Source organism: Phoenix dactylifera, chromosome 14 (assembly GCF_009389715.1).
Source record: "Phoenix dactylifera cultivar Barhee BC4 chromosome 14, palm_55x_up_171113_PBpolish2nd_filt_p, whole genome shotgun sequence".
NCBI classification, from domain to species: Eukaryota; Viridiplantae; Streptophyta; class Magnoliopsida; order Arecales; family Arecaceae; genus Phoenix; species Phoenix dactylifera.
Window position 1 is genome coordinate 8934535 of NC_052405.1, and position 23001 is coordinate 8957535.

The window sequence follows — 23001 nt, forward strand, 5'->3', positions numbered from 1 at the left end:
TTTGGTTCCTAAGTGAAAGTACAGATGCTGCGTTCCTCCGTCTGATCCGTTAATTGTGGAACTGTATAAGTTGGTCTACTTTGTTTTCTTCTCCTAGTGAGACAAGGAGAACCAGACCCTGTGAAAGTATGACCCCGACCACTCCTCCTCGGAAACAATCCCAAGTCCAGGCCCAGATTGATTTGCAAAGGGATGGTTAGGCCTAATTAACATATTTACTAATAGAAATTTGAACAGTTTAACAAATGCACATTACATTTACATTTGACAGGTTGATTTATAATAGACGACTCCTTTTGTTTTTAGATACGAACGATCAAAAAATTTAAAATGATCTTAGAAGCTTTTAAGTTGCACGAATGGTTATGATCATTGGTTCCTAATCTTATAATGCAAAAACGGCTTGGAATCTTTAACTGTTGTTTTGATGACAGGCACAGCTAGAAGATCTTCTAGGTCTTTTATGCATCTTTGAAACACAATGCACGGTTTCATCCTCTTTTCTTTTTTTTTTTTCTTTTTTTCCTTTCTTTTTTTTCTTTGAAACTCCCAATCGATACTGTCGAAGACTAGACGACAATCGATCCAGTTTTTTTCTGCCAAGCAGCTGACTACATTGTGACTCATATCCTCTTCCCAATCTCACTGCTCAGCCAATGCCAGGGTAGATGCTATCCCCGCATAGGCTCATTAGCTAATGCTGTAATCTCCATAACTAGCTTTCCATCACAAAATACGACCCTGTTCTAGACTTTCACATCTTAAACCAATGAAGAGTGTCTACAATGCTAGAATGTCAGTTTTGGAAGGGCAATTTCCTTGTCTGAATATCTGAAATCGAGCATTGGATTTAAAACGACAAACAAATCATAGTTCAAAACAATTACAGAAGCTGTATTACTTACTACATTACAAACACCCACCAGTGAAACATCCAATGCTCCCCGATGACCACTTTGAAGCAGCTTTTCTTTGTAGAATTTCTCCATCCACCTGTGTATTTAAAAGGGGCATTGATTTTACCGGACCAGTTTTGCTCCTTTCTTCTCTTTCTTCCAACTATAACTCTTCATCTGGTAGCACTGTTGTCAAAAGCGAATACTTGACCCCTAGCGATATCTTACCCCTCTCCAAATGCAGCTTTGCACCTGAGACCGCCCAGTAACCCGGGGAGTCCTGTGGGCCGCGCACCATCTCCGTTGTATCAACAAATTTAAGCAGCTTTGGAGTCTGCACCGGAACTGGAGGGCCGCCAGGATACACTGCTGAGTTGATGTTTACATCTGCAGGACGGGGCTGTGGCTTCTGGGCAGCCATTGAGAAGTGAGTGCTGATCAGTGTTGAGATGAGGCCAGATTTCTGGACCAAGTTTGGAGATTCTTCCCACTCAGGATTCTTAACCAGCACAGCATTTGAAACTGTCGAGAAATGGAGGTGGAGGAAGAGGACTTTCTTGAGCCCATGATGACTGACATGTAACCGAGCCCCGGTGACAATGGAAGAATCATCATCGGCCTCAACTGGACCAGTGTAGACATGAGAAAAGTGTCTCCACTGAACTGGCTCGTAGTACCTGCGGTCATATGGTTCACGGGGGAAGAAACTGCTAGAGTTATCTTGGAGCTGGAGGATTTGAGGAAGGGAGGAAAGATGTTGCAGATGGATCGCTAATCTGTTGCTCCGCTTCCCTTCCAGGTATAACCGAAGACCAGTGACTGGCTTCTTGCCTGCATCAACCTGCAACAAATATAAATTCAGAAGCAATGAGATATTAAAAAGGAAAAAAATCCCACAATCATATGCTGAGACTGAAATGTGGGAGGATCTTGGAGCTGGACTATCTGATGAAAGCATCCAACATATGTTACAGACTACACGCAGGCTTCCATATGGACAGCATTATGTTAACAGACTTGCTTGGAAACATAAAACAAAAGACTTACTACTTAAATCAAAGGCTGGCTACGCAGATCCTACTTTGTCATGTAATCGATAATGTCAGATCTAAAATCTTGGAACCAAAATTGAATTAATCAAGTCGTGGAAACTGTTGATGAACAATATTAAGGTATTAGTCTCAAATAAGACTTGACCTGCAATTGAACATTGACTGCCTGTGTGCAAAAACATTCTTGCTGACTCTTGAGGAGAACCGAGTGGTTGTTTTGAGAAACACACTGAATTTTATGATCAAAATTTAGATTCTGACCTATTTTTGTTCATAAGACAGGCTTTTAAAAGAGAATTTAGGGGTGCTAAGATGTCATGCAAGCTATCCAAGATAGCGTGCTGTTTAATCATTTTATTCAAGTAGAAAATATCTCATCATGGAAGTTACTAAAGATGGGAGAAGCTGAAGGGAACATTCCAAAAACCCTAAATATCCAAGATAACGTAAAAATATAGGAGGGATATCCTGTATATTCAAGGCAGAGAGAAAATAATATGTTGGATGAGGTTCTGGTGATATGAGTTGTAGGACTTTCCCACTGCAACTGTAATCTGTATACAAGATATTGCAATTAATTTCAAGAGTGTTTAATTATGATTGCAGGATCAGCAACCTCTGTTCCCTCCATTCTTTGCCTTCTATCTCCTCTTCTTAGATGATTGGAAGGCTCCAATTCATATTGCTACCCTTGTACAAGAAATCATTTGGTATAATAACCAAGCATCAGACCTTGGGATGGCTACCCAACCTACTTGGCCTTAAGTAGTTTGGCCAACCTGGCACAGATATTTTAAAGGTCAAATGATATAATGCAATATAATATACGTAAAATTGTAACCCTATGGCCTCTCCTTTCCCCAGACAACCCAACACCCTCTCTTCTCCCCTTTACCAAGTCAATCCACCTCCCTCTCCCCCCTTCTTTGCTTTACCTCACTGATCAGATGGTATTTCCTCTCCTTTCCTGTCGATACCCCACCAACCTCCTGTCCTCGTTCTTCCTCCCCTTTCAGCAGCCAATTCATGTTCCGCTCTTTCTTCTCATGGAGAGATTGAAGCTGCGATGATGAGAAGTTTAAGGCATCCTGTCTGGTTTCCCAGCAGCCAACCGCGAGAGAGTGCAGATACCAAGCAATCTCTCTCACTCTCTCCCCACACAAAGTGCGCAGACAAAAGGGAAGGGGGGGAAAAAAAGCAGTGGTGTCATGATCACCAGAAAAGCATTGATCAGTTCAGGTCAAGCCATCCCAAGCCTGAGATGTGATTATCGCTCTAGGCAATGGTACAACCACGTCAATCCCCACAACTACTGGACATTCAGAAAACCCCTAATCTTAAACGACAATGGGCACCATTAATGAAAGAGATAAATGAGCCTATTTAGCAGCAGCAACATCGTTCCTGCACAGCATGTTTCTGTATCAAAACATCTCCTTACTGCATTCACTTAAGCCTACTTAACCAGGTTGAGAATCAGCCTAACATAAACCTTACATTCTTTAATGTTTTGTAGAAGCTCTGAATGAGGTCAGTGATAATGCAATATAGAGGTTAATAATTACTACCAAGAACCTACAGACTTGATAAAATTGAATACTTGCCATACTGGTGTTAACATAGAGCTTTGGACCCATGAAGGTAAACTGTAGAGAAGAACTACTCTGTTGTTTTCGCTGAGGACCAAGGGGAAGATCACTGTAAAAAGGTGCCCATTGTCTTGGCAATTGAAACTCCAGAAACTGATGAAGTTCTTCTATCGGTGGCTTATCTGAAACAAGGAGGGCAATAATTATAAAAAGCAAAACACAATATATGGGCATTATCTGTAACATGTGATGATAAAGAGCCTCAGACAACTCAGAATTGAATACATAATTAGATGTCAGGAAACTTCTTTTGCCTCTCTCAGATCATAGAAAAAGAATCAACCACATGTCAACATTTAAACCCTCCTAATGATTACAGACAGTTTATGAAGAGTAGTGGAGGAAAACAGAATACGCCTATTGCCTATTATAGCATATTTCCTAATGACTACAGGCTTTATCTATAATTATAATGCTTGGATAGATGCGCTGTCAGAACAATGACATGCAATCCACTAGAGGACAGCAACCAATAGATTAATTATATAAAGGAAAAGGAATAGTATTAAAAAATGGTAATAAGATGCTGATGATATATTTTTCTAGTTTACTAATTGATGATTGGTAGATACATAACTGAAAAGGTGAATAACAACTGACGGCATGCAACTGCGAACAAAAGGTAGGAAAGAAACTCATCCATTCAGCATTCTCAAAGTGCAGAAGACCCTAACATCCGCTAGATATGGGGTGACAGCTGAGATGATCTTTAATTTTTTTTCCTATGTGGTATTTAACGTTCAAAATATGTACATATTGATGTAAAGGATTGAAACCCATAAATGCAGCTTGTCCAACTGTAAAGGCAATGATATCAATAAAGGAAGAACCTTATTCCTTTTCTCATTCAGTAAAACATTGTAGAAGTCCATGGCTTGCAAAGTGCATGCACATATGCGCACGCACAAAAAAAAAATGGTGGTTTGCATACTGTTCATTTATGAATTAAAACACTTATTTTCTACCATTAATGAAAAACTGCTCATTTGTTCGACCGTGCATAAATAATGAGTCTCAAACTATCAGAACCAGATTTGCCGTACCAAGCCAAACCAGATGGTACACTCCGTACCGTATCATACCCGTTCGATACCGGTATCCGGTATGGGAGGCGCACCGACACTCCATATACTGAAAAGATCTCATATTGTACCATACCAACACAGTGCTAGTGTGGCACCGGTATGGGGTCTAGTACCAAGACGGCAACTCTGATCAAAATCTTTTTTAGGCATTGCATTGTAGATCCTAAAATACTATGTGGATCATCTATTTGGATGCCCCACCATAATTGATAGCCCTAAAACATAGCATAACATTGTTATGCCCTGGGAACATCAAAGTCGACCCCTCATATCTATGTACAAATACCAGGAGATGCTGTGTACTCTTAATTGCAATGTGCAAATGATACACTAATCAGCGATCACTTGTAGTACCTTGAGCACTAGGCCAATGTGGAAGTAGTTTCATCTTTAAGCTAGTAAATTTCTAGTAATGTTAATGATTGAACCAAATGAGTGTCAGTCATGTCAAGCTGAAGCAAAAGCATATTCTTACATCCATCCATAGGCTGGTCTTATAAGACAATTGAAGTGCAGATTACATCAGTTGATACTTACATCGTAGGTATAGATTGATGGCATGATTTAAGAATCCACTACCAGGAACTCCATTTAAGAGAGAAGTGATTGGCAAAAAAGACATTGATATAACATCAGGTTCAGATTGAACTGTGTTTAACCACTCATTATGAGATAAACCTTTATTATCTTTTCCCCCTCTCCGCTTAAAAATTTTCACGATATCCTGAAATTGAATAAGTAAAACACAATAACTATTAGGTGTGACTAGCTAAGGTTAAAGCTTTTTGACAAAAGCCAAAAGGAAATACCTCCTTTGGAGAGTAAGAACTTGATGAACTGATATTAGCAAACCTTAGCCGTTGCTCTTTGATATCAACCTGTGCTACAAAAATATTAAATTGGTTCAGTGGAAGGAAAGGAGGTCCAAATAGGAACTACTCTAGTCTGATGCTGGATTGTTAATAATGCAACTAAGAGTTACATTATTGCACTGTCTACTTTAGTTGCAAACTGCCTGGTAAAATCAACTGCAATGGAAAATGAAGATGCACAAGCTATTCTGTCAAAATGCGTTTGTTTCTCCTATACATGCTGGGGAATTTATTCATCAGACATTACAAAGTTGAGATAGCATTTTAGCATAAAGATATGCTAAATTCTGCTGCAAGCATTAGAGTATCTGCAATTTAAGACAAGTGGTGGCAGGAATTCTTCATGCACTTCTGATTTTGCAGGGAGCAAATTACACAAAAAAGGAGAATAGATAATGAATTTCATCTTTTCTTTCACAACATGCAGCTGCAAAGGACAACAACAAGATAAACTCTAAATAATCATGAAAAGTTCCAGTAACGGTAAAACCCATGCACTATCAGTATCTAGAGACATGAACAAAAAGGGATGACCATTAAGATCTGCAGAATTGTCACAAAAATTGTTCGTTCTGTTATGTTGTCCCCCCCCCCCCATTCCAACCTTTTTTTGTTTGTGTTAATTCAGCAATGCAAATATAGCCTGCAAGAAATAATTGCAAGTGTACAACCATTTTATTTTGCAGAATAATATAGATTTAATGAAAAGTCTTGAGCAGCAAAATCTTCTATCTTTACTCTGTGGAATTTTCATATTTCATCTATTTAAAAATGAATGAAAAAAGTGGAGCCAACATTTTCTTTTGCAAATTGATTAAAGTTTTTTTTTTTTTTCCGTACAACAGCAGCTCACCCATGTCGGGCATGGGAGCAGCCAGCTAAATCAGAAGAAAACTGATGTAACTATAACCTTAGAACAAAGAATATAAGATCTCTCTCTCATGTATATATGTATATACACAAAGGTGTGTATACATCAGTATGCACATATGCATGAGTGCCACAGTGCTCCCAGAGGACCATCTTGCAAGTATATTCCACTAGCAAAAATAATCAAATGCTCATATATGTACACGTGAAGTTATTTTGCAGTGCAAGACGTGAATTCTTATATGTATGTTACCTTAGGCAATGCAAGACACGAGGGCACGAGTCATTTTCCCATTTAAACCAATTTGTAAATTGATTATGAGTTGGTTTGGAGGGAGGAATATAACCTTGCATTCACAGATATTCATACAAATGTTATTATATCCTGATGCCTAAGTATCTCAGTTTAGATTCAATTAGAAGTCATACCTATAACAAAAATGTGTGTGTGTGTAAAGCATTCGCTCCTAGAAAACCTCATAATGTATATTGGTAACGAGAACCTTTTTACACTGTGTTAGCTAACATTAACTTGAAAGACAGAAAAAACAACACAACAGAAGAGGGATTTTTCTTTTTATAATCAATAAGAAACACCTTATCCTGTCCATATGCCTCTTTAGAATTCAAATCATATTGTCCGTTTACATCAAGAAATCTCCTATCTGCCAACTCCTTCAACCTTTTCTGGACTTCAACAGGTTGGAGGCTTGACGAGTGCTGTTGTCTCACATAAACTACATCCTTTCCTCCCATCTTCACACCAACAACAATATGAGTGCCAAAGTTTGAAATAAACCTGGAATTACAAGCAATAAATGAAGCACACCGAAACTTGTAAATTGCCAATGAGAGATTAAACATAAAGGAGTGTGAAATGCATCGAGCTGCTAGCTATGGATATTTTTCAATAAGTTATGAAAGTTTAAGGAATTGAGCATCACAGATAAAGCCTTCACAAAAACAAGAAATTCTAGTACTGATACATTAGGCTGAGGATGATGCTACATTGAATCTTAGAAAATAATTTTTTTTTAAAAAAGTACAGCGTGAACTTTGATAATATCAAACTATACCAATCAACAAAATTCTACTTGAAGTCATACATATGCCAGCCAAAACAAAACTCGATATAAATTTGCCAGCTAGATTTCTGACAGCCCAAAAGTCTTTCAATAAAGGATGCCCAACTTTCACCAGAAACAAGGATAGGCACCAAAAATCTAAAGGTCACTATGTCCGTAGACATGGATATGAATGCTAGAGTAAACATTGCAATAACTTCTTAGCTACAAAAAAAGAAACTAAGATAAATAAATGAACATGTCATCCCATTAGATATTATGGTCTTAGCAGTGACACTTGGGCACATGACACGGGAATCTTCTTGAAATTGGACACAGGTCCACCGTCCGCATTTGGATCTTATTATATGTGTGTAAGTAAATATGTACTATTCTACTCATATAATGAATATTGTGCTAGATCCATGCTCCATAAGTTCATAAATTTGATAAAACGGTTGTCATGTTAGACTGGATAATTTTCATATAGAAGTGCCAAAAGTAGACACCTAATGATGATAGCATCAAGATATGATGGTATGATGTGTCAAGAAGTGTCATAATTTGTCCCAAGTGTCCAAATGTTTGACATGTCAAAGAACCCAAAATTTGGAGTCCCCACTCTCCAGGTAATGCAGGTTCTTAAGCATTCTCATATGGAATCATCTTTTAATCTAAATCAAGTGAATATCTGACCTTGCCAAAGCAATGGGATCCCATGTTGATGGAACAGCTTGCTTAACATGATCACGAAGTACAATTTGAGATTTTGATAATGCAACCGAGTAAAGGGTAATGAACCACCCATCAAATGCAAGAGATTTGGTGTCTGCTGCATTTTTCTGCCAACAACCTGAAAAATCAAACATATGGTTGAAAAGGCCTGAGGGAATTTTTCCGGATAAAGATAGCTCCTGGTTGAATTGCTCAGACATCTGCAAAAGATTTCATAAATATCAAGAATAGGAAACTATTAGTAAGCATTTAAACAGAAAAGATCTACAATTTCCTTTTCATATAGGAATTCATCTTCCTATATTAAGGAATGTCGGAAGAGCCAGAGTTCAGTAAAATGGTTCATCTGCGACTCCCTCAATCACCCAGAATAATTGGCATTTAAACACTTTGAACACATGAGATAAAAAATTCAGGAAATAAAATCGTCAGATGTGCTTCTGTGAAAATACCTTCGACAGTTATGCTATCTCCCACTGAAGATGTTGAAAAAAAGACCTCTCAATATCAGTTACTTCAAATGCCAGGACTAACAAAAACCAAGCCAGACAAGGTGTGCATAGTGATGGCATGGCTTCTTATTCTTTTCTTTTTTTTAAGGGGGGGTGGGTTAAGATGGAATGGCTTATTTTTTAAGATAGAATACTTATTCTTTAGAATACAATCCAAGAGATCCCATTGGTGAAAGAGGAAATAACCAAAAACAATAAAAGAATAAGTGCTCCCACAAAAGCTTTTAAAATGTTGCAATAGACTCCAAGTGAATAGCTTCAGGTTAATTGCAGGTCAAAATAGTAAAAAAATTCCAGCCATCTCCATCACAATTCTTGCAATTGAGCCCACCATTTAATCGATACTACCTTATACATGTCTGTATAAGCAATAATTGTTGACATCATTCTCCATTCAGCTAAAAAAAAGAAGGAAACGGGAGGGTCACATCTAGTATGGCCAGAACTCTATAAAAAAGGAGATGGGAGGGTCTTACAGAACTTTGTTTATATTTTGATCTTTTATGGTGTCTACTTTCTAGAGATACATCAGGTCCACTATTTGGTTGTTTGAAGATACTATTTCTCTATTAAGAGTTTGGTCCTGTGAACTCTCTCTCTCTCTCTCTCTCTCTCTCTCTCTCTCTCTCTCTCTCTCACGTGCGCACACACCCACCTCCTAGTGACCTTCTGTTCCTTTTACCAACTTTTAGAGGTTTTACGAAAAATTTCATGCATACTTTCTACTTGATGCACTGAAATTAAAACCTCATCTTTTTTTTTCCTACTCAGAATAGGAGATCTTGTCATTACACTCAGTGGCATCTCCACCTAAACTCACATCATCATCTATTCTCCCATCTAATTTCTTTTTTTCTTAAACTATTTACTGCATAAACTTAAATCATACCCTATGTTTCCCCAAATCCGAATTTTCCAAATTAATTTCCTAATGCATCCATTCTGGCAAGATCCAATTCAATATAAACTGATAAACACATAAGTACAGTGGCAGCTCCAAACTCAAGACCAAATAGTTTGGGCCATGCAAATCTTGAACCCCCCCCAAAACAGAATTGACTATTCACATAATAAAATAGTTTTGTCCACAGAAAACAAGTGCACCGGCAGCTTGCTTTTTCCAAAGCATGAGTAAGCTTTTTTGGGAGTTACAGTGAAAGAAACCTTCGGTGGGTCATCAAACAAAGAAGTAAATAAAATAATCGGAAGAGACGGGTAACAAGAAGAAGCAATATAGTAACTGACATAATAGGTTGCAGCAAATAACTTATTGTCCAATCAAAAATACAGGCCGGTTCTTAGAAGTATGGAAGTGTGACTGGTAGCAAAAATAAGATTCCAATGCAGGCCGATAAATTTCATATTCATAATATATTTAGTGGCGAAGGGAACAACAGCACGAGAGGGACTGGGAGCATGGTTCAAGAATGAAATAGACAAGAAAACTCAGCTAGAACTGCTTCTACTGATTAGATTATAACCAGAACACTGTAAGTTTGTCAGATAATTTTTTTTTTAAACAACAAGATAGCATTACAAACATTTTTTAAGCATATCTTATTTGAAGTTCTATGATTCTTTTCCTTGGAAATTATTGAAATACAGCCACAGTGAGACAAGTAGCCTAGGTCTAACTAGAGTATAGCTAGCTATCTGAAATAATTCCTACATTTTTCATGTACTAAATTGTAGTTGACATTAGAAACTAACCGACCAGGTCCAGGTCAAGCTTTTCCAAACTGTAACCTGATGACCTAGCCTGAAACAATACAAATCAGGCTCATGGATCAGTCTGTTCAAGTTCCTAGTTCAAAATCCGCTAACCTTGTAACTCCCACTTATACTTGGATACCACCATTGACTTTTGGATAACTCAGGAAATTCTAATAATGCAAGGCCAGCTCAAAATCCTACTATGGCTAAAATACTGCCTTATTAAAATCTTCTTATAGGCCTGCCACATCACTAATATAACAGGTACAAAATGCCAATATGAAGTTGTCGATTAAACCAAGTATCATGGTTGTATGACCCACATGTTTATCCAATATAACCAAAATCATATGATTAGCTTGATTTGCATTGTGCTCAACACCCCCCCCCCCCCCAACACACACACACACAGAGACTATTTTATCTTTTTTTTTCCTTCTTGATTCGTAAGATACAAGTTTTATAGGCAGGCAAAATGCAGATATCTAAGATAATTAACACCCATTCAACACAAATGGAGAGCTTGAGCTCAGTAAGCATAACGTAAACATTAGGCATGGCCAAATACGATAACACATGTTGTACTTCAATAATATTGTTGCTTGTAAAATAATATGCATAGCGGGGCATGTAAATCACAAATTGTGATATGCACTGAACACATTACAGGGCTTACAACAATAACATGGTGGAGGACCTATAATTTCTTCAACATAGTGAAAGTACAACACTTTTGTGATCCTCGTACAGAGAGGGTTTTGCATCCCATGGGAGAGGATATGTCTAAATGATAGTGTGATCCTGTACCAGTGCCCAACAAAAAGAGGAATGGAACTAGCGTCCTACCTCTCCAATAGTAAACATTAGTGCAGTAAACTTTCATATAGTCAAGTTGCTACATGTATAATTCTAAGGTATTTACCAAATAACAAGGTCTACAAGTATCAAGCAACATAAGCAAAACTAACCTTCATCATTCCAAATCTCATCAACAGTGATCAGTGCTTTATAATTTGTAGTATGGCATACACTATATAGACTACAAGATCAAATATCTGTTTCTTTACCAGTGATACTTACAGCCTTGTCAAGCATATACATATAAAGCAAACAAATGCAAGCTAAAGAACCAAGGCAGAAAAGATTGTACCTGTTGAAAAGCCAAAACATCAGACCTGAACCGCATCCTTTCTCCTTTATCACACTTTATCAATTTCGGCACATTTGGAATACATAAACCACCCGGAAGAACAACATCCTGAACCTGATCTCGATCTAGCTCGATCAAACATGGATCCGGAATTTCCCTCTTGCAGTACTTAAGCCGGATATCTGCAACTATGTCGTATCCTAACCCAATCGAACTAATTGCAATCTCGGCAGCTTTTAAGGGCGGGGCCCTAAGCGCCATTCTTGAACATCACAGAGCAAACCAATAACTTAATTTATACCATTCACAAAAATCATGTGCCCTTCTTCAAAAAAAAAAAAACAAAACAAAACTTCGAGCCCCTACTCAAATAGCATATGATGCTATTCTAATCGACCAAAATTCAATCTTTTTCGCCGATACTATTGAGATCACCCGCAAGAACAAGAACCCTCGATTTTCTGAAATTTTCCCATGGAAACCAAGCATTAATCTCTAGCTTTCCAGATCGGGAAAGCCAAAAAGAAGAATAAAAGATTTACCAAATCTTCAACCAACCAAAGATCTCAAACCTTCTAAGAGTCAGCTCCGATGCATCAAAGAACGACTGCTAAATCCCAGCTCGAGTGGCTTCGAGATCAAGCTCTTAGAACCCTAGATCTTCCCAAGATCGTCCACTACGCTGACGAAAACCCTAAATTTCCCGCCTCCGCTTCAAGGAAATCTTCTCCCTCTGTTTCCTTTCTTTCTTGCCCTCCACGGCTCGGGATGATACTAGGGTCAAAAATTTTAAAGCGGAGTAGCGGAAGAATATTGTCGGCTCTTGTCGCTTTCAGTGATGAGACACTCGTCAATGGTATGGTTGCGAGAATGAATGATTTCTTAATGATTTTTTCCACCTTAGTTTCCTTAATTTTTTTATATTTTATATCATTTTTGTCTCTTCTATATTTATATTCTAAACTTTAGACCTTTTTTATTTAATACCTGCATACATCTGGTGTTGATAGATGAAAATGAAATGTTACAGCTGGCTTGACAATGGTTGCATCCATCATTTGCTCCAAAATATTTGGACAATAGTGAAGGCTGGAGGGGCCAAGCATATGTTCAATGAAACTAATAGAGCTGCAAACTAAGTAGCTGCTTATGTAGCCAGTAACTTCGATAGTATCTTATGGGTTTGAGATGAAAAGTTGTTTCTGTTATTCCGAAATATTTTGTTTTTTAATTTTATTGGGGGTATCTGTACTCGTCAGGAATTATCCATCCATCTTAGCCAAAAAAAAAAACAAATAAACCAAAAAAAAAAAAGACAACAAGCTTGGCGTATATAATTTTTGTTATTTTTTTCTCAATTCATCCTTTCCATCTCTCTCCCCCCTGCAAAGGTCCATCATCTTGAGGAGGCAGTGGCTCGGGCATTGGTCTTGCCCGTGATCTCCAGGTACAATAATAGAATCTTCTAGATGTTGTGGTCCTCCAAGGAGAGCACGTAGCAAGCTTTTAGCTGGTGTGGTCCTCCAAGGGGGGCACGTAGCAGATGATGGTGATGGAAAGCCAAGGAAGGTCATGCTATTGAGAAGGAGCATGATGGCCTTCTTCATGACACCGATCTTCATGGGGACAACATTGCACTCAATAGCCTTCTTGACCTCATTCGTCATCAGCATATACTTTTATCGAACTGTAATGCAACATGCAAAACATCCATCTTTCTTTCTTGTTTCAATGTGAAACAACAAATCCTCTCTTTCTCTCTCTCTTATCGTTGCTAGCTAGCCGGCGCTATCTATCTTCATAAGAAGAGGAGGAGGAAGAAAAGCTCCACTAGTCCGATCTAGAGGAAGGACCATTTGAGATAGAAATATAGTGAAATTGGAGGGGAAGAGGTTGCATGAGAATCGGATGACGAGAAGGAACCTGTCTTTAGAATCGAAGCATTTCTATTTGGATCAAAATAGATATTAATTGTGATGTAGTATATTAGAAGGAACCCGCCGCTCATCATTGAAGGAAAAAACTACATAAGTCAATTTTACTGTATCAGCAAATCACGTGATAGCATGTGGCCATCTCCATCACAACCATCAAACGAACATTGCAGTTAGGATATCGATTGTAAAATTTTAACAATTCAATGATCTAAGTGTACTAAGCTGAAGTTCAGAATAAAAATAAAAACTCAAAATTTTTGGCATAATTAATCCTTACTCTTCCTATAATGAGTTTCCTCCCATTATAATTTTTAAAGTCACATATCTTCTATGTTCAATGGCCTAATATGGCAATCAGGAATGATGTGACAAATTTGTGAGTTGTTGAGTTTAGTTGGGCCTCGTCAGCCATTCAACCAACTAATGTCTTTCACAATGAATAGGCGAATTGTATAACAGCCATTGTCAGTCAAACCACATCTACCATTTTATTCCCAAAAAAATCTAGCATTCAACCAACCAATAACTTTCCATACCAAACTGATCAATCGAGCAGTGATCGGCAGGTGATATTTAACTTTTTTTTATTAATATTATAAAATGAATGAGGTTGTTATTATCAAGTTATTAGTTCCATTCCACTCTCTTCTAGTACGACTAAGTATATAATATTCATGATAATTGATGAGCATTGTGACTTTCCACCTTTTTTCCAATAAAATTTTGATCAAGTTTATATAAACTATCAGGGCGAGAGGCAGAGTGGGATAAGATAGGGATTAGCCCCTTCAGATGTACAGTATTTCACATAAATCACATGTCATTAAGAATTATATATATATATATATTATACATGCACGCCTATGCACATGCCCATAGACACACACAACGTATGTGTGCATAAAGAATATATAATAGAGAAATGTGTATGTATGAGTAAAACATGTATATATATATATATATATATATATATATATATATATATATATATATATATATATATATATATATATATGCATGCATGTATTCTTTTTATATTGCAAAAAAAAGGCCTCTAATCCACTTGAAACTTCGTTCCATCTCAGCCCATGTAGGTTGGAACCTAGGTCCTTTGAGCCAAATGTCAGGAATTCATATGTTAGTTGAGGGCCGAATCAAGGGCGAGCATGCAGAATTGAACCTCTAACCTCTTGCTCAAAGGGTGAGAGATAATACGATTCGAGCAAGGACTCGATGGTTAGGTTAATGTTACGATCGAAAGTGGGATGATACATTGGACTCATGCCTAACTCACTGGGTCTTAGCTTTCCTATTGGGAAGGTCTGATTTGGTTTTTATTTGGGTCCGACCCAGGTCTGCTTGATCTACTTGCACTCCTTGAGTGAAGGCCAAGGCTTTCTAGAGAAGTATGTATACATGGTCCCTTCAGCCGGCAGGTGCCTTCCAACGCCACTCTTTATTTGAGACCGAGCTCAAATATATAGACTGCATCAAGTGTTTCGATTGAAAGCAGGTCTCCCACCCGACTTCGTATCCCTTCCCACGAATTATTTCGTACCGGGAACCGAGGGCGGTGGGTGGAAAAGAGAAGTTGAAGGGAATTTGGCCTGCATCCACCTATTCGATGAAATGCTTGTAAGAGATGCATCCATCCCTGCTGCCCAGAAAGGCTGCCCATGGCGTCGCCCGGACTTGCATGGTTGACATAGTATTTGATTGAAAGCATGCCGTTTGATCCTCGTTCTTTGGTTTGGCAAACGATGCTAAATGCTTGTAAAGTAAATGGAGATGTTAAGCTTGGTGGAATGGCTGGGCAAGACAGCCTCCCCTCATATGCTCCTCTCTCTGATCTGGATGCTTCGGTAGGCAGGGGAGAAAACAAGGCCAAGATGAGGGGAGGCTAATGAAGGAATTGGGTGTGAAGAAGGAAGTTGGATCTGGCTGGATTTCTAGCTGAAGCTATCAACCTCAGCTGATTCAAATGGCAGCCAAGTAGGTCTTAAATCAAAGGTCGCTGCATTTGTCAACCGATCCGCTAATTTAGGTTTGTATCAAAGGTTTGATGTTTTTTTAACTTGCTTTGATGTCCCTCGTCTTTGCATGCTTATACTTCAGATTGTCTACAACTCAAATTCTCAATCTGAATTTTGCTTTGCAGCTTGTGCATGGCTCATCGAGGTCAAGAGCGTAATTGTCTCCTCTCACAGTAGAGACGCATTAGAATTGATGTGGTTTTTCCATGTCTGGTCAGGAGAAGTTAGACTCTGAAATGGAAATACGAATGAGTGGCTTTCATTCCAACTATTTAGTTAAAAAGAGCCATGTTCATATTTCGATTCTAGGTGGAAATGGAATGTCCCAATTTTTTAAAACTTAACTTTCCTTCTAGTATTCACATTCTATTTTGATTCTAATTTTAATTTTGGTTACAAATCAAATATGTCGAAAAATATGACCATATTCCGTTACTTGTTCCAATCTATTTCGATTCTGATTTTAATTTCGGTTGCGAACCAAATACTTTCTTTGCCGTATTGATGAAGAAGTTGATGACACGTATAAGCAAGCATTTTAACGCATCAGCTGAGCCACGTTAGCCCTTCTCTAAATCTGTTCACCTTTTTTTTCCATTCCGGCCTCTGGATTTTGCCAGGGTTATTCCCATTAAATTAGAAGCTTATGGGACCCAGTTTCTACAAAATTGCAGGTCCCACAATTTGTACCAATGGAAGCCAACCAAGGCACTCTTAAGCCTGTTTCGTACATAATTGGAAAACGCTGTTACTCCCTTGAAATGTGGCATCAATTTGGACGCCTTGATAGCTTTTTTTTTCCGTGAGATTTGCCTTCTTTTCAGTCTTGCTAGATAAATTTCTTGCACCACACTACATAGAGGTCATCAAAAGGGACCAATTTGGTACTCCCCAGCCCACGGACTTCACACGAGCCCACCGAACCCGGCGCGCACACCGAAAGGATTCGCCGGTTTCCCTCCCCCTGGTTTGGCTCTCACCTTACCTCACTTTATTTTCCTCCTTCTAGATTAAATCTCTGCCGTCGGATTGGCCAGCATCGGTATGATCGACCTCTGGGCGCTCTCCGGACGCGAAGTGGACGATAAGCAACCGAGGGCGTGACGGTATCAAAAGCCCTCGATTTAAAGACTTGAATCGGTGCCATCGCTTCTCAGTCCTCGCCTCTCCCCCCCCGGCCCCCACCTCCAAAAACCCCATTGGAAAAAGCCGGCGGTTTTAGGCGTTCTCAGGCGGTAAAATTTTGCGATAATCTCAAGGTAAGATCCCAATTTTAATTTTTCGTATCGATTCATATGATTTAAAATAAAAATATTGATAATCCAACTCGTATGTTAGTTTTTTTTTTCTGATGGAGCAATTCTTATTTAAATTGAAATTTTGTTGTTTTCTTTCAATTTAAATATGAAGGTAATAATAATCTTTCTCCTTTTCTATTGTTTTCCATTTGGGGTCGTTTGGTATGGAGTGATCGTCCCAGAATGAAGGTAGATGGAGGTGATGAAATATCTTAGTAGAATTCACCGAATCCGAATCCGAAGATCTTTCACCGCTGAGCTATTGTCGGATTTAAACCCCACTCAGGAGAATTACCGGGTCCAGCTTTGGAATCCAAACCCACCTATTTTTTGCCTTTCTTTGTCCATATCTTGATTCCCTGGGAGACGACGTCAAAGGAGAGAAATATCTTAGTAGAAGCTAGAAAGCAGTTAGGTCACTTTCTTCTTCTCTCCCTTCTCTTCCGTTTCTGTTCTTCTTCGTTCTCTTCTCTCTTTGTTCTTCATTAGTTTTCTTTTCTCCTGGGGAGGTAAAAAAAGACCAGCTTGGGGAAATAAAAAGGTGTCTATGTTGAGATATTTTAGTAGTTATCGACATAGGTTTTTGGTTTGATTTGTTACGAGTCTTGTTGTTATGAAAGAAGTTAAAAAACTCTGAATATTTAGTCTTCCTTGCTTATTTCAATACTTAAATTTATTGGAGATGGTTGTTTTTTGTGCTTACTAACTTTTTTTTTTCTAGTATAATTTTTTTTTTCTGTTAGGAATCAATGGCTTGTGCTGCTCACAATATCGCGAGCTCACTGAGATTTCCAGATTTCGGACCAGCAAAAGTATTCCCCAAGAATCATCTTTGCAGTGGCTTGAGTTCATCAGTTTCCTTCGTGGGTTACCAGAAATGGAGATGGAGTGCTCTTTCATTGTCACATATTGGAGAATTCCCTGTGTCGACTCGTTGGAGCTTCATCACCAGGGCGTCGAATAGCTCCAATGGGGATTTGCAGGGAAATGCCTTCTCTGGCAGCGGCAATGGCAGCGCCAAGGACGCTGGTGAGAAATTGGGACCTTAATTCATAAGTATTTCTACTATATAAAAAGAAAAATCCTTATGTGATCATCGGTAATAGAAGTTTGTACATATGTGCGAGTTATGTGTATATGTTACTGTCAGGAATATTTTAGCTAATGCTGCAATGATTTTTTTCCAAATTTTAGTGTTTCAAAAACACAACTTTTAGGAAACATCTGAAGCATGCATTTCAGATTTAATTTAAAATAAACTAGTTTTGAATTCCTATAGATATAAGTACAAGTAAATAATCAAACAATATGATCTAATCGATGTCATAAGGGATTCTAGAGACTATATGCTTGAAGAATTGTGGGTTTATCTCTGCCTTGGGTAGGACATTGATGGGGGAAATTTGATGCTTTGGTGGTTTGGTATCTTCCTTTTACTAAAGTCTTAGCAATCAGCATATCAAATGGAGCTTGTGAGGGACATTGTCTGAAGATTCTTCTTTGCTGCCCTATAATCTGTAGAGAATGTGAAGTGCCTTGGTTTTTCTTGCTAGATTATTGGAGTAGGTGTTTTGATTATTGGGAAATGTTTTCCTAAGCAGTGACGAGGGAGTACTGGAGAAGAAGATTCCTTTTTCTTGTGTTGTCGTGGAAATGGAAAGGCAAGGTGTGCTGTGTGTACCATGCCATTCTAGTGCTTGGCATGCAATGGAAGGGCAGCATGCCAAAGTTTGACTTATAGCTGCTAATGTTGGATGCTGGTAAGCCACTGGCATGTTATATATTTTATGTGCATGCCAAGCCATGCCAACCAGAACTTAAATCAGTGCCTAAAGTGCTTAATTCTGTTGGATTAGGAAGGGTAAGATTTGAAAATATGTTCTTGTTGGAGTTGGAGAGTTTAATTTGGCGATTTTTTTGGGGGGTTATAAAGGTAAAAATGAGATTAGATTAGTGTTCTTGGAGGATAGCAGGTTTTAAAATGAATGTTCAGATTAATCAAACGCTATTTGTTGTGGTTTTCTGCTACTGCCACTGTGACTAAATCTGAGCCATTTTATTGACCTTGAATGTCACTGTTGTTATGCTTGCCTACTTTTGTTTTCGAAATTATGGAATGCAAAGATGCAGATCATGGTTTTCCTTCATTTCTTCTTCTTTCTTTGAATTTATAGTATTCTTGGGATTGTTAAGATCCATCGTAAATAACACTGTTGATGTGAGTGGTAAACTGAAGTTACATACTAAATGTTGAGTTAAACCTCATATCTTCAAAATGCGGTTTGTATTAAGGGGCCATATGAATGTTTGAAATATGATGTTTATGTAGTCTTTCTAGTCTTATGATTATGAAATATCTTTACTGCAGCTTTAGTCTGGTCCAATAAATTATTATTGGTATAACAATCATCCTCTTTAATTTCTTTATTGTGATCTAATGAATTATTATCAGTACAAGGATCACCCTTTCTTGTCTTCATTGGAAGAAAGTTATTTCTGATTGCATATTTCTTATTGTAGAAGAAGGGGTAGCAGTGCTGGTCATTGGCGGTGGAGGAAGGGAGCATGCACTTTGCTATGCCTTGAAGCAGTCTCCGTCCTGTGATGCAGTTTTTTGTGCCCCTGGTAATGCAGGGATTGATCAATCGGGGGATGCCACCTGCATATCAGACCTAAATATCTCTGACAGTGCAGCTGTGATATCCTTTTGCCACATGTGGGGAGTTGGCCTGGTGGTAATTGGTCCAGAAGCTCCTTTAGTTGCTGGTCTTGCGAATGACCTTGTTAAGGCTGGGATCCCAACGTTTGGCCCATCAGCAGAGGCTGCAGCATTGGAGGGATCGAAGGACTTCATGAAGAAGTTGTGCGACAAATATGGCATCCCTACAGCAAATGTATGTTCTCATGTTTTCAATTTCAAGTATTCTGAACTGATTTCTAATCTTTGTACACTTGTTAATTCCATATGATGTGGGAATGTCACTGCTTTTGGGGTAGAAAGCATGCGAACTGAATTTTGGTCAGCGATTGAAATCCCATGGGTTAGGGCCATCCTGAATTTTCTATGGAACACGACGCACCACGTCATGCGCTTGGGACAGCGGGCGTCTCATCCCATCCCACTCCCAATCGTGCCCTATCCCGTCCTGACACCTGAGGCAGTGCCCTATCCCAACACTCGGGATGGAAGGATGCCCCACCATCCTGCTAGGCCTTAAAATCCTTGATTTTGATCACTCCAAGTCATTCAAATGGGACATGTTTGATTCCCTGGTCAAGTGAAGTCAGGCCTGAACATATAAATCAACCTTCGATGAGAAATTCTTCTTAATAAGAATTCCAGCATCAATTCCATCCACCCCCACCCTTGTGCACTCTCCCTCTTCTTAATTTACTCTTATTGTTGTAATCTTCTGTTTGATATTTACTGTTCTTAAAATGAAAGATCCTTTCAAATAATTAGATGGCTGAATGACTCTTATAAGTTTTAGTTTCAATATAAGTTCTAGTTTAGTTTTTGTCTCACTTCATATTCAAAAACTTACGATTTTGATGCTCTCTCTCTCTCTCTCTCTCTCTCTCTCTCTCTGAGAACTGGGATGAGTGGAAGGCTAGGCAAATATAAAAGTGAAGGTGGGATCGAACCTTGGTCTCTTGTATCCATATGAGAGACTTTACTAACTTGACTAGTTGGCAGCCACTAGTCATTTACTTCTTTTTACATATTCAAAGAAGGAAATTACTACTGTTTGTTTCGGTTTGTATTTGAGTTTTCTTTATGCTTGGTTGTTTAATTACTACCGGTGAGCCATATAGAAAAATTGAAAGAACTGAGTGACACCCTGTCACATAAGTTTGTGGATCAAACATTTACTTTCTGTGCTTCTTTGTAGCTTCATTTTACTAATTTTGTGCTATGGTGCATGTTTGTTTGTGCAGTATCGAACCTTTACAAACCCTTCTGATGCAAAGCAATATGTTAAGGAGCAAGGAGCGCCTATTGTTGTCAAAGCTGATGGATTGGCTGCTGGGAAGGGAGTCATTGTTGCCATGACTTTGGAGGAGGCATATGAAGCTATAGACTCAATGCTGGTTAATGGTGCTTTTGGATCTGCTGGTTCCCGAGTCATTATTGAAGAATTCCTTGAGGGTGAAGAAGCTTCTTTCTTTGCTCTGGTGGATGGTGAAACTGCCTTACCGCTTGAATCTGCACAGGACCATAAAAGAGTGGGCGATGGGGATACCGGCCTAAATACAGGTGGAATGGGTGCATATTCTCCTGCACCAGTACTAACAAAAGAACTTCAGTCTGCAGTCATGGAATCAATAATCCTCCCAACAGTGAAGGGGATGGCAACTGAAGGGTGTAAATTTGTTGGTGTGTTGTATGCTGGTCTTATGATTGAGAAAAAATCTGGGTTACCTAAGCTCATTGAGTACAATGTCCGCTTTGGAGATCCTGAATGCCAGGTCAGTAACTGTTCAATTACTTGGCAAGCATTCAACACTACTTACTAAGTTCATATAATCTGCATATTTGGTCATAATGAAAAATATGATAATGTGGAAGAAAATTTGGTATAAATATCCTAAAGGGCCTGATTCTGGTTGCCTCTTAAGATGAAATATTCTGTGCCATTAGTTGGCTTCGATTGAACTAGTCATATCATATATTGGTGCAATTTTTGTGATTTTATTGTTCATAGAGAAATTCTAAGCTTGGATTATTGTGTAGTCGCATGAACAACATCGCACTATTAAACTTTACATGATTAATGTTGCTTATAATTCTACGAATTTGATTTAATTTGATTCATTATGTGAGTATCATGTTTGTGTATAGTTTTATTTTATCTGTGATCAGAAATACTGATGCATGAACTCCCCTTCTGACTATAATTAACAGGTTCTGATGATGCGGTTGGAGTCCGATCTGGCACAGGTTCTGCTTGCAGCTACTAGAGGAGAGTTGGGCAGGGTATCACTGAGTTGGTCATCTGGACCGGCTATGGTGGTGGTGATGGCTAGTCGAGGTTATCCAGGTGCCTATGAGAAGGGCACTGTGATAAAAAACCTAGAAGAAGCGGAGCTGATTTCTCCTATGGTTAAGATATTTCATGCTGGAACAGCTCAGGATTCAAATGGCAATTTCATTGCCTCAGGGGGTCGTGTGCTTGGGGTAACTGCGAAGGGAAAAGATTTAGAAGAAGCGAGAGCAAGGGCTTATGATGCAGTTGAAGCAATTGACTGGCCTGAAGGATTCTGTAGGCATGATATTGGCTGGAGAGCACTTAAACGCATGCCATTAGCAAGTCGCTAATAAGCAGAATTTTTGTAAGCATTGGGACTCACTGGCTTTTTTTGACAAGACAAATCATAAAAACTTTTACCAGAACCATACTACATGAGGAAGCAGAGAAAGAGAGAGTGAGGCATGCAAAGATAAGCTGTGAAATGCTTGTTGGAAGCTGATAGCAAAGAAAGTTACTTTGTTGATGTAGCCTTTTGCCTTGGTGCTGTTCATGCTTAACTTAGATCTAAAGAGATGCATTAATCCAATAGACCTGCAGCTTGATGATTTTTCTTACCAGCTGATCTGAGGGAGGGTGAAGAAGGCCCAGTCATGAGGCAGAGATAAGAAACAATAAATGGAAAAGCTAGTGAGTGTTACGATAGATGAGGTTATACATATTGGTACGATTGAGTCAGATCGGGTGATAGTTAATTGTATCATGTTTGTGTATGCTTCTCAAATTTCAGCATATAGCCCGCAAACTTATGCCATGGTATAAAAATGCATGCCTTGCCATCAATTATCAATATCAATTATTAATACTTGTGCTTCGATTTCAATCCTCTTAATCTCTGCAAGCGGGTTCACAAGTGGTTTATTTTAAATTGGCACATTTTTGACTGCTTAAAATTTGAATCTTGCCCATGAGAATTAGAGAGGCAGTATCTTATAGCTTTGAACAGATGTGTATTATATTTCAAATTTTCTACCATAATTTTATTCTTCTGCTATTTCCTCAAAGAGATTGTTACATGTGATGTGTTTTAACCTGGTAAATTGTGGTGAAATTGGATGTGCCTCCTTTCTGTTGAGTCAACAAAGTTTTCTTTTCTCTATTTATG

The 23001-nt window shown here is 38.6% G+C and overlaps 2 protein-coding genes across 10 annotated transcripts; one reads left to right on the forward strand and one right to left on the reverse strand.

Moving 5' to 3' along the window:
• Nucleotides 1–742: 742 nt before the first annotated feature.
• On the reverse strand, nt 743–12458 carry LOC103704807 (MACPF domain-containing protein At4g24290-like). Of its 4 annotated transcripts, none has more exons than XM_026803739.2 (8): nt 12171–12455; nt 11599–12059; nt 8185–8423; nt 7022–7223; nt 5492–5560; nt 5220–5406; nt 3553–3719; nt 743–1737 (listed from the first exon to the last, which is right to left on the reverse strand). In XM_026803739.2, exons 2-8 carry the CDS (start codon nt 11857–11859, stop codon nt 1060–1062), a joined length of 1803 nt encoding a protein of 600 aa, XP_026659540.2. In that variant the 5' UTR covers nt 11860–12059; nt 12171–12455; the 3' UTR covers nt 743–1059. The 4 variants fall into 4 exon arrangements, with proteins under 4 accessions (XP_026659540.2, XP_038989478.1, XP_038989477.1 ...); XM_039133550.1 differs by having other exon boundaries at nt 12157–12455; XM_039133549.1 differs by having other exon boundaries at nt 12141–12455.
• Nucleotides 12459–16704: 4246 nt separating this feature from the next.
• Nucleotides 16705–22719, forward strand: LOC103704806 (phosphoribosylamine--glycine ligase). 6 transcript variants are annotated; one of them, XM_039133554.1, is made up of 5 exons: nt 16705–16827; nt 17588–17895; nt 19390–19760; nt 20806–21336; nt 21773–22719. In XM_039133554.1, exons 2-5 carry the CDS (start codon nt 17616–17618, stop codon nt 22184–22186), a joined length of 1596 nt encoding a protein of 531 aa, XP_038989482.1. In that variant the 5' UTR covers nt 16705–16827; nt 17588–17615; the 3' UTR covers nt 22187–22719. The 6 variants fall into 6 exon arrangements, with proteins under 6 accessions (XP_038989482.1, XP_038989479.1, XP_038989484.1 ...); XM_039133551.1 differs by having other exon boundaries at nt 16706–16827; nt 19387–19760; XM_039133556.1 differs by having other exon boundaries at nt 16706–16827; nt 17610–17895; nt 19387–19760.
• The last annotated feature ends 282 nt before the right edge of the window (nt 22720–23001 follow it).

Bases quoted from the DNA above. Each gene is read 5' to 3' on its own strand.
- LOC103704807 (XM_026803739.2), bottom strand. From the start codon at position 11,859: ATGGCGCTTAGGGCCCCGCCCTTAAAAGCTGCCGAGATTGCAATTAGT. The intron at 5,561-7,021 runs GTGTTTCTTATT...TTTGTAGCACAG, and splicing joins AGGCATATGGACAGGATAAG to GTTGATATCAAAGAGCAACG. The intron at 1,738-3,552 runs GCAAGTATTCAA...TATTTGTTGCAG, and splicing joins TCTATGTTAACACCAGTATG to GTTGATGCAGGCAAGAAGCC.
- LOC103704806 (XM_039133551.1), top strand. From the start codon at position 17,616: ATGGCTTGTGCTGCTCACAATATCGCGAGCTCACTGAGATTTCCAGAT. The intron at 19,761-20,805 runs GTATGTTCTCAT...TTGTTTGTGCAG, and splicing joins ATGGCATCCCTACAGCAAAT to TATCGAACCTTTACAAACCC. The intron at 21,337-21,772 runs GTCAGTAACTGT...TATAATTAACAG, and splicing joins TTGGAGATCCTGAATGCCAG to GTTCTGATGATGCGGTTGGA.